Genomic DNA, 11207 nt, shown 5'->3' with positions numbered 1-11207 from the left:
GCATAGCAGTGAAAATGTATGCTATGTCTTCTAATGACGCTGCCTACACTGAAAAAAAGGGATTGGCCAGCTCTTGGATTTACATGAGCATCTTGCGTGTATTTAACACAATTGCCTCATGCTTTAAAGTTAAGTGTAACTACATAGTGTAGAAACTACATGATATGCAGAGAGGCTAGATTAAATTGTTTATATCATGTTCAAGTGAAGTAAGTCAATAATATATCAATGTTAAATCCCACTACACTGCACGGGTTTCAGACTCGCGCTCTTTAGATCGTGGTTTCAGGAAGGCATCCATCTCAGTCAAGTCGAGCAGCCACCTCTACTGTTTTTTAGTATACCAAAAAAAGTAAGTTGGGTGGTTGTTACATTAAAAAAGCCTAACTTGTAATTTGAACACAATAATTTCATGTTTCTATGAACGTAATTAAATCATGAAGAATCTGTACGAAATTCAACAACTTAATTTGTTCTTGTTGAGATGAGCTGATACAATCTAGTGAGAGTGGTTAGTTGCTGAACTCATGAAATTCACAAGATCGCACAAGATTTCAAACTGCAGGAGTTATAAGAGGCACTACACACCCACCACGTGCATGCTATTGCTATTTATTGTGTATTATTACAAAAACAAAACAATTCTGCATCAAATACAGGAAATCATAGCTTTCCTACATTTCCTAGATTGTTGGCATGGTGGTTAGTGCTGTTGCTTCACAGTAAGAAGGTCCTGTGTTCAAATCCACATTCTGGCTAGTTTGCAGTTTCACTCTGGGTATTCTGGTTTCCTCCCGCAGTTAAAAGTCATGGAGTTATTAGAGTTAGGGTTAACTGGTGATTCTAAATTACCTGTGAATGTAAGCGTAAATGGTTGTTTGTTTCTATGTGATAGACTGGTCAGCTGTCCAGGGTGTACCGTGCCTTGTAACCTATCACTTCAGGGTTTTTTCCCAGCCCTCCTGCAATCAGGATAAGGATAGAAGGATGGTATTGTTGAAGACCCATTCAATTTTTATGGTAACCAGGATCTAGACTTTGTTGAACATTATGTAATATGAAGACAGCATGTAGTATTTAAGTGACCAAGTAGTATTGGGGTAAAAGTTATTGAATACTGTTGAAATAAAATGACAAAATTGTGAAGGATTAAAATATTCCAAGAGCTCAACTTACTTCTTCTGAACATGTTTCAATTGCGTTTTATGAACACAAAATGCACAGGTTTATTGAATATGAAAAAGTTGTGTTGATTTAACTCAGTTGTTTAAGTTTCTGCCAAAGCAAAACCAATGTCCATTATTGAATCAAATAAATCCAACATGGGCTTTTTTTCAGTGTAAGGGAAGCATGTATAATGTAAACAGAATTGGTCCTAGCACTGAACCCTGTGGAACTCCATAATTAACCTCAGTGTGTGAAGAGGACTCTCCATTTACATGTACAAATTGGAGATCTATTAGATACATATACATATATATATTGTTGGGTCTGTGTTTCCACAAGCCCAGCTACGCCTCCGAACTAAGACCTTACAAATTTAAATGGTAAATGGCCTGCATTTGTATAGCGCTTTTCTAGTCCATAGGACCCCAAAGCGCTTTACACTACATTCAGTCATCCACCCATTCACACATTCACACACTGGCGATAGCAAGCTACATTGTAGCCACAGCCACCCGGGCTGATAGAGGCGAGGCTGCCGGACACAGGCGCCACCGGGCCCTCTGACCACCACCAGTAGGCAAACACGGGGGCAAACACGGGGTTAGTATCTTGCCCAAGGATATTTGGCATGCAGCCAGGATGCAGCCTGGGATCGAACCACCGACCTTCTGATTAGTGGCTGACCTGCTCTGCCACCTGAGCTACAGCCACCCCGTTGTGTTAAGAAACACAATGACACATTCAACAATTAGACTTATCATATATATATATGTATTTTTATATTTCACCATATTGTATTGCATTCTTGTTTTATGACAACATTGTAAAAATGATCACAATAAGCTTTTCTCTTCCTCCACTGCAGGTATGCCAGCCTGTACTTCTGTGCTGGTCTGGAGGACAAGGATAATGAGCTGCTTGCCCTCGAGGTGCTGCACAGATATGTTGAGTTGCTGGACAAATACTTTGGAAACGTAAGTAGAGTTGGATGCCATGGCCTACAACAATTCAGAGGTTGTTAAGGGGCTCTTTTTAAACATCATCCATCTTTCTCAGTTGTCCCTGCACCTCTGCTAAGATGTTCTCAATTATTTTGGCTAATAACAGCTCTGCACAGGTTGACCTAAGTCACCAGTGTTATACTGGGAGTTATGCAAGCCTCTCAAAATTCTTCTCAAATATTGAAAAGATACAGCCACCGTGTATGGACTCAAGTATGTGATTGTTGGACACCCTGACTACTGGCATTTTTTCTCACTCAGGCTAAATTGGTTCAGCTTTTTTATACATTGGGTGATGTCAGGTGGCAGGCCCTGGCTCACAGCCTGTGTTCAACTTCTGCACATAGATACAGATATGTTGAATGGAAGTTGAGTGCACTTTATGTAGCTCTATCAACTTCAGTTCAGACCCCTTGATTAGGTTAAAGGAGCTTAGTCTAAAAATCAAGTACACAGAGTCACTGTGGGTGCCTTTTTAGGTGAAACAGTGCAATGTGGGTTTTTTTTTCATGGTGAGGACAGTAAAAACTCCCTTGCTCAAGCTTGTCAGACTCCCTCTAGTGTCTGTAATCTGTCGCTGCTTCAAAACACTTTGAAGCACTCCTGATTTGACTAGACTTAGAAATCAGCTGAACCTTCTTATTTACAAAAACCAGCCAATGAGAACGAGTGGTTTGCGTTCTCAATGCAAAACACTGGGAGGTTAATTTGTTTGGGAAACAAACTGGCTTGACAACAATATATAAAAGTCTGCATATATGTATTTATTTTTCCTTGTAATTCTTTCTTTCTTTCATATATTTGCAATTTCTTTCTAAAATTTAATGAAATTTAATTGGTGGTTTCATCCACTTAATAACACTTAAATAACTAAATGAGTATCATTTAAAAAATAAACTGATAGTTAATTAAACTTGAGTTTGTAGTTTGAGAGACATAGATGTTTATTGATCGGTAAAGAGTTGGTTTGTAAAACATGTATCAACATTATCTAAATGGTTACAGTCACAGCTGATGTTCATAACACATTTTTTCAGGAGTGCATACAGATGAGAGCAAAATGATCACCCACCTATGAAATTTTAAGTTTTTATCAAATTGTTTTTGTAATATTTAAAATGTACATTCCATATTCCATAATAGTTATTGTGTACAACAGTATGTAATTCACAGAGTTATTTTTTGTACACACCCTAATGATTTAAGCTGATTGCAAATGATTCATTAACATTATTATCGTTTGATTGTTTATGGTAAAACAACTATTCAGTGAAGTGTTATGAGATGTATTCATTTCTCTGATCTGATGCATGCTGTGTCGTTCTTTTTCAGGTGTGTGAGCTGGATATTATTTTCAACTTCGAGAAGGCTTACTTCATCCTGGATGAATTCCTCATGGGAGGAGAGATCTTAGAAACCTCCAAACTGGCCGTGGGTGTGTCTATGGAGGAGGCCGACACACTCCAAGAGGTATATTAAGCTTTTGTCAAACATTTAGCTAGTGCAAGCTTTGCCCTGACTCTTTGAAAATTCATTCTTGTGACTCTTATGTCACCACAGACGATGGAAGAATACATGAGCAAACCTGCCTACTGAGCCAAGAGAGGACGGCGGATGGTTCACATTTGAAAGCATGAAGCGAGATGTTTATCACTTGGCAGTAAAGACTCTTTCAGGGTAGTGCTGTGGTCATACAACAACCACAAACCTGGTGATATTTTGACTCAGGTGTGAAAAATAGTAATGATGTTTGCATCTGTAAGTGCCTTTGAAGGCTCATATTTATTAATCTCAGGGTTTCGTGACAGGTAAGTGACTGAAATGAGCCAATATCACCTTTTTCACTTAGTATTAGTTGTTTTGTGACTTTATTATATGTTAAGACCGATGCTTTGTGTGGTGGTGAGCAAATGGAGAAACACTAGACAGTAAGGAAAAAAATAAAGTCAATGCTTTATTTACCTCAGCTATGTCACATATGACCACATTTAAGAAAGAATTACCAAAAAAAAACACAAGTGAATCTAAAGGATCCAACACTGGTTTTGATTGTGTGTGCGTTGAAATGTAAGGCTGGTGAGACACGTGTACTCATTAAGTGTTGTTTGAGCAACCAAGTCATCTGGAAAAAAACAAAAAGAAAAACATCAAGAGAATGTCTGAACACTTACATTTCTGCTAATAAACAGGAACGGTTGTAAACCTACAGAATAACTAAAGTTGACTGCATGTTTTATTCTTCAAAATACTTTATTTTTCTTCCTTCCACCAAAACAATAGAGAATTATGTATATATATCTACAGCCTGATTTATATTCCCGGGGCAGTTTTGGCATCGCTTTCCTCAGTTTCTGGGTTCAGATAGCTCAGCAGTTTCATCATTGCCTCATTCTCTAAGCCTTGCATTTGAGCGTTACTGCCCCTCTCGTCACCCTCAGACAGTTTCTTTTCCTTTGGGCTATTATCTGAATCCATTTGATCAAAATATTCCTCCATGGCCTTTTCAAAAGAGCCTGTTGCGCTCTGGCCAGCTTCCTCCCGCTTTTGACTCGCCTTGTTGTTCCTGTACGCAGGTTTGGGATACTGTGCCAACATCTGAGCAGCTAGATATGCTGCCAGTTCATCCTCATCCACGGTGTCATCGTAGTCATCTTTGAAAGTGCTGGGAAGGCGCCTTTGCGTGGGAGTGGATTCCCCAAACACTCCCGTAGGCTGACTGTGAAGTCGTGACAGTGAGCCTCTGTGGTGCTTCTGCTTCCTGATGGGATTCTCCGCAGCTCCCAGCCCCAGGATTTTAAGGATCTCTTCCGTTCTTAGCTCCTCTGGGGTCTTTTGCGGATAAGGCAGCCGTCTGTTGTAGAATTTTTCCTGAGGAATGGTGTTTATCTTCTTTGAGGATATCTTAGAGAGCGTAGTTTCTCCTCTGGCTAAACCATTGCTCTTTTGCGACTTGTCCTGATTCGTCAAGTCTCCTGTTTTCAGCATGTCCAACAGGTCTTCGGGTGGGATCTGGTATTTTTGGGAGATCTGAATGAGTTTGTAGATGACCCGTGGATCTATGTTATCTCTGTACTGACTCTGAGCCACCATCCTCACCGCCCTCTCTCTTTCCTCTTCCTCCTCCAGCTCTCTTTTCTGCTCTTCCTCTTCCGTTTTCTCCAGCACCTTCAGGAGGTAGTAGTCCACCAGATTTCCTGCATCATCCAGATCTTTTGACCTTTTAACGGGGTACCCTTCACCATCCTCCTCCTCCTCATCTTCATCCGCATCAGCCCCTTCGTCATTGTTGTCGATGTAATCGAGCCCTCTGTAAGCCTCATATTTGTTCTGCCTCTCCTCCTGCTCGTCTTCCTCTTCCCGTCCTTCTAGTGGACCCCAGTCTGTCAGATCCCCTCCTATATCGTCATACGCTGCATTCCTCGCATTAAACAGATCTTCATCTACATCATCCTTCTCCATGTTGTCCTCCTCATCTAAGCGTTTATGTGTGGTCTTTGGGCTGGTCAGCTTGTCAAGTTCATCAAAAACAGACTGCAGCGTGGCTAGGTTCTGAGGTGTGTACTTCTCCTCCACATTCTCATTGGTACGTTTGTATGGGCTGTCATGCTCCAGCCCCTCCTCGTCCTCTTCCTCATCCCCCTCACCTTCCTCCTCATCCTCAAACATTAAGGGCAGCTTCTTGTGAGGCGTGATGCTCTGTTGTTTCTGCTGCACGTACACCCTGTGCTTCATGTCTGTCCTCTCTGCGCTGGGACGAAGCAGAGCAGGCTTGGAGGCCTCCGTCTGCTGGAGCGTGCTGAGCACAGCCTGCAGCAGCTCTTCACTCTTATCCTCCCTTCCTTCCTCGTCCTCCTCTTCCTCATCTTTGCTCTGTGTAGGGTTGGAAGCAAGCCTCACCATGGCACGCAGCTTCTCAGCATCATCCATGTGGCCAGCATCGGCAGCTGGAGTGAGAGGAGGCTCCACATTGGTTCTTTGACGGAGGCTCTCAATGAACTCCAAGGCTTTCAGCATATCTGCGTTAGGAACCTGGTGGACATTCCTACTCTCTGATTCACTTCCACGAAGTCTATGCGCCCTCAGTGAAGCCCCATGAATGCTGGAGGAACTGAGGAAGAGAAGGAGCAAGAGGAGGTTGGCAAAACAGACAAGGAAAGGTTTGCCTGTGGCAGAGGTCTCAGGGAGTGACGACATGGTGACGCCTGTAGATGAAAGACAAAAGAAGCACATGTCAGCTCTGACCTTTACACGGTTATACCTAACAGGTTCTCAGTGGTTACCGCTCTGGCATTTCTAAAATGCCTTCTGCTGTCATTGTCAATTTAAATGTCTGCTTTGATGATAACAGCGCAAACCACAGTGACATCTTTGGCGACAGTGAGTCCATTTGTTTGTCTGTGACAGGGATGACTGGTGCTCTGATGGAAACCAGGTCAAACACCTTGGAATAAATGTGAAATGTCAGGGAAGAAACTATTAAATTACTGTTAGCCTTTTACATCCGCTCTGCTCTGCTGTAGTTAGAATCAGGGAGGGCGTGGGAGCGGTGGTGGGGCTCCCACTAAATATGATTGCCCTCCTAAATGTCATCTACCCCCACCCTTAGTAGGCTACATTTACAGAAGTACTTACAGATTTAAAGATTTTGGCCTCATTCACTCCTATTTCAGACTGTATTCTACTGAATTTGGGAAACAAATACTGCACTTCATACTTCATACCATTTTTTAAATTAACAAAAAATCCTGAAGACAGACAGAAGATTGAATTGTTTATTTTATTTTATTAACCTGACACATTTCAAGTGTATGTTAATATATTTTTTACAAAGTAAAAATACGTAGTAGCCGTGACTCTGAGTGTAAATCACTGTGCAGGTCAGACACTGTTTGTTTTCCCTCGCTGATATTTGGAGATCACACTGGAATGTGCCGCCTGTTCGCCAGCAGCGGAACAGCAGCGGGAACAGCAGCGCCTTCCAGCTCCCGTCTAAAATCTCATTAGACATCGAATTGCTGCTCTCCGTGAGTCACGGCCCTTGTTGTCAAGGTAACCCGGTAGGGCTGATGTTCCCATGGAATCTCTCCTTTAGCCCGAAAACCTCTGAACAACAATTTTTTTGCATTTTCTGACCTTTTTATTTTTCGAACTTTTAAGTCCGCGCATAAATGTCAGCGTTCATTAAATCATACTTACAGAATAATTTTATTTCTTTCATTTCATTTCTCTCACTAAGACAAGAATTGTGTCTCAGTGAGAGAAATAATAAGGACATAGAGAATAACAGAGAATAATAAGAACACGAGAAAAGACCAGAAGTGCTACGGCATCACAAGCACCATATTTACGTCTCCATCGGTTCTTCAAAGCTACATTTAACTTGCTCGAACTTCAGCAAATATTATGGTTAGACTAATGTTTACATTTGCAGCACTAAAAGTTACACTTAAAAGCCACAGAGGCTCCGAAAATAACCTGGAGCGGCGCGAGAACAAAGACACTCTGCGACCAACACAACCTCTGCTCCTCAACATCTGTAGCGGCGCATCAGGTTGGCAAAAAAACGAAGCTCTTTTTAAACGACTGAAAAGCCCGCTCTCTGTTCGCGGCGAGAAAAGAGAAAAGCGCGTGCGTTAGACGGCATGAGCACAAACAACAGATAGCTCACCTCTGGAGTTCAGTTTCTGCCGAGGGTCGGGAGTGAGCTGAGCATCTCTCTGCCTCGCGGTGCGAGTCTGGATTTCAGGACCGCGGAAAGCTCCTCGCGCTATTAGAGGAACCACCTGACTCGTGCGTCAGAGAGCCAGGAGATACGCAACACACCCACGCGCACGAGTTCACTTACATTAAAAACGCCCAGCACGCGCACGCGGGTATTTCATTTGAGGCAGCCAAACAAAAGTGCTTCTGTCTCTAAATACGGACTGAAATTAGTTCGTGCAGCCATCATCACAGCTTATAATAGAGATGCATAAAGCCCGTATTTATAGGGCTGCCCGGGGTATCACAGAGCGCGACTCAGGCGGTGTTTGAAATTCAGTTTCCTCTGAGAAACCTTATTGTTGTTGTTCAGATGTGGTGGAGGAGGAAGACCAAGCTGTTTACACTAACTCACCTTTTGAGGGTCCATTCACCGTTAAAATCCTAAATGATAGGGACTAAATGAAATCAGAATGTATGAGTTACCGTGTGCCTGCGCTGATTATATAGTGCGCTTATAGTGTGTTTACCAACAGAAAGTGTTGAATGGCTGCTGTCATTGTGTCTCTGCTGTCGCACAGAGGGACGGAGACAGTTAAAAGTCCACCGATGACTCACATACGGACTCCGCCAAAGCCAGAGACGGGCGGGGTGACAGAGGGACTGCGGAGGTGTGCGTGTGTGTGTGTGTGTGTGTGTGTGTGTGTGTGTGTGTGTGTGTGTGTGTGTGTCTGTGTGTGTGTGTGGTGAGAGAGAGAGAAGAGAGAGAGAGAGAGAGAGAGGGAGAGAGAAGAGAGAGAGAGAGAGAGAGAGAGAGAGAGAAGAGAGAGAGAAGAGAGAGAGAGAGAGAGAGAGAGAGAGAGAGAGAGAGAAGAGAGAGAGGAGAGAAAAAAAGAGAAAGAAAGAGAGAGAGAGAGAAAGAGAGAGAGAGAGAGAGAGAGAGAGAGAGAGAGAGAGAGAGAAAGGGAGAGAGAGAGTGCCGTCAACCAGCGTGCACTATGATCTCTATTTATTTTTGGCTGCCTGTCAAATCTTGTCTATTATAAATCTGTGTGTGCGTGCGTGTGTGTGCAGTGCTTGCAGTTTCATTCATAAATCCACTGCTTTGCTGCGTTTGATTTCAGTTCTGGCTATCCTCCACTGACCGGGCTGTCTGACATTCAGTGGAGCTTTTCTTGTTTTTTCGCTTTGTCACAGCTGCAGTAAAACGGTTCTCTGGGTTTTTCAGCATCCTCACAGTCCTTCCTCACAATGACTCACAAAGCCTGACACAATGTAAACAAATTAATGTGATTTAAAAAGCCCAATTCTTCTTCTTCTTTTTTTTTTGGTAAAACATTTGTCAGCACTTCCATTTTCAAGCTTTTCAAAACATTATACAATCTGCCTTAAAACCCTTTTGTGTTTAAAATGTGTATGTACATGGGGTGGGAACTGATGAGTCATACAGCATCTTTTCCCATTCATTAAGGAACTTTAGAGGCTCACTGTTGTCACATTCACAACTTTTAGAAGACACTGTCAGGTCAGGGCCAAGGGAGTAAAAGAGAACCAGGACAAAAGAGCTAATTTTTATCTCATGCCTCCTTCAGCCTAATTACACCCTCCCTCATGGATAACACGCACACATGCACCCATCCACACACTGTGCCACTTTTGTACTGATAAAGCCCGAGCTGTCTGACTAATTGCTTGTGGTTGTGTCCGTGGAAAGATTACTGGTAAACAGAAACCAATTACAGCTCAGTTCCGCTCCCATTTCCACCGCCTGTCCACTGAAAAAGACAAAGTGCTTTCTCAGGTCAGATGACAAGTTTCTCATTGGCAATTAGAATTTCCTTTTTTTCATACAGCTGTGTTATGTCACACTTTTTCAAAATGGTAATTTATTTATGTCGTTTGTAACGTGGTGAATGTGAAACTTTTTCAAGCACAGGATTGACTTTGCCGCACTGACTTCTAGCTCAGGTTGCAGTCTCATTACACATTATGTAAAATAATTGGGCTGAGTCTTTGTTACAGCCGTCTCTCACAAGGGCGATTAAGTTTATTCTGGCGAACAGAAACTTAAGTGAAGAGGAAGTTTAGAAGGTTCTCTTTTACTTTAGTTTGAATAAAGATGGAAAATAGTAGGCATATAATAATATATTATCACTTCTACTTCTTATTTTTTTCTTTGATTCTAGTGACTTTACAAAACAGTTCAAAGTGATATTTATTTTTCTTATACTTGACCTTGATGCAGCCCTTCACTTCATTCACTGTCTGAAACAAGCAGCAAGTTGTATCAATTATTTTATTTTATGTTTATTTCTGTAGAGACCACTGCGCTGATTGTAACTAACCAAAAGGATCTTGAGCTGGACATGTTAAGATTATCGCTGGGAGTCACCAGAATGAAAAGGATTAGAAATGAGTACATAAAAGGAATACAGAAGGACAGCTCAGGTTGAGTAGGTTGGAGACAAAGTTAGAGAGGGAATGCTGAGATGGTTTGGACATATGCAGAGGAGGGACATATCAGACAAAGGATATAAAGATGGACTGCCACCAGGCAGGAGGAAAAAAGGAGGATCACAGAAGAGGTTAATGGATGTAGTGAAGGAGGACATTCAGAGGGGTGGTGTGACAGAGGAGGATGCTGGTTTGGATGAGATGGAGGCAGATGGTCCACTGTGGTGACCCGCTAAAGGGAGCAGCTCAAAGCAGAAGAAAAACAGACAAGCATGTACCATGCAACATACCACAGCATTCATAGCCTAAGCTAGTTAGGTTTTTCTAACTAAAAAAAAAAGCCAAAAACAAACCACTTTTCCACAAATGCTGAGTGCACAACATGATTACAACTATTACTGCTGCTTTGGGCAGTAGGTATTTATCGGTATATATAAGGTATTTAATGCTAAAATCTTAAGCTCTCACAAATGTCAAATCCTAAACATTAAAGGTGCATCAAGATATTCAGCTAGATTTTTCAAATGTAACTGAAAGTTTTTAACATTCAGCTACTGGGACAGTCTGAGACGTACTATCTTCAAGATTTATATTTTTGGCTGACTCATCGTTGTACCTTTGCAAGTCAAGTCATTTAATAGTTCAGAAGATTAGAAAGAAATCTTGAATGGATGGAGAATTTCTTGTTTATTTGAGCTATTTATTCCTTTAACTCAATGAATGCAGTATATGGCCTTATATATTACATTACACAAGGAAACTACAGAATAACTACAATGTGTAAACTGGACAGTAAAAGACCTGGTGATGCCATCAGGCGTATGGTGGAGTGTAAAAATCAGCAATTAAAGCCAAAATGGAAAAATAAAAAGCTTTAAATTAGAT

General features: G+C 41.8%; 2 protein-coding genes across 2 annotated transcripts in view; one reads left to right on the top strand and one right to left on the bottom strand.

Annotated features, from left to right (window-relative positions):
• The window catches only part of ap1s3a (adaptor related protein complex 1 subunit sigma 3a), an 8155-nt gene extending 3773 nt beyond the window's left edge, over nucleotides 1-4382 (top strand). Inside the window, exons 3-5 of the mRNA XM_005938284.3 lie at nucleotides 2033-2141; nucleotides 3501-3638; nucleotides 3729-4382. Of these exons, the coding sequence (XP_005938346.2) occupies nucleotides 2033-2141; nucleotides 3501-3638; nucleotides 3729-3764 (283 nt within the window). The 3' untranslated portion in view covers nucleotides 3765-4382. The remainder of the gene's footprint in view (nucleotides 1-2032; nucleotides 2142-3500; nucleotides 3639-3728) is intronic.
• scg2a (secretogranin II a) lies at nucleotides 4110-7960 on the bottom strand. The gene is made up of 2 exons (XM_005938285.3): nucleotides 7837-7960; nucleotides 4110-6370 (listed from the first exon to the last, which is right to left on the bottom strand). Exon 2 carries the CDS (start codon nucleotides 6360-6362, stop codon nucleotides 4479-4481), a length of 1884 nt encoding a protein of 627 aa, XP_005938347.1. The 5' UTR covers nucleotides 6363-6370; nucleotides 7837-7960; the 3' UTR covers nucleotides 4110-4478.
• Nucleotides 7961-11207: the final 3247 nt, after the last annotated feature.

This window comes from Haplochromis burtoni, unplaced genomic scaffold (genome assembly GCF_018398535.1).
Source record: "Haplochromis burtoni strain Fernald_Lab_line unplaced genomic scaffold, NCSU_Asbu1 Contig_255, whole genome shotgun sequence".
Taxonomy (NCBI): domain Eukaryota; kingdom Metazoa; phylum Chordata; class Actinopteri; order Cichliformes; family Cichlidae; genus Haplochromis; species Haplochromis burtoni.
Note: the sequence above shows the minus strand (reverse complement) of the source record. Positions and strands in the feature narration are given on the sequence as shown.

Bases quoted from the DNA above. Each gene is read 5' to 3' on its own strand.
- scg2a (XM_005938285.3), bottom strand. From the start codon at position 6,362: ATGTCGTCACTCCCTGAGACCTCTGCCACAGGCAAACCTTTCCTTGTC.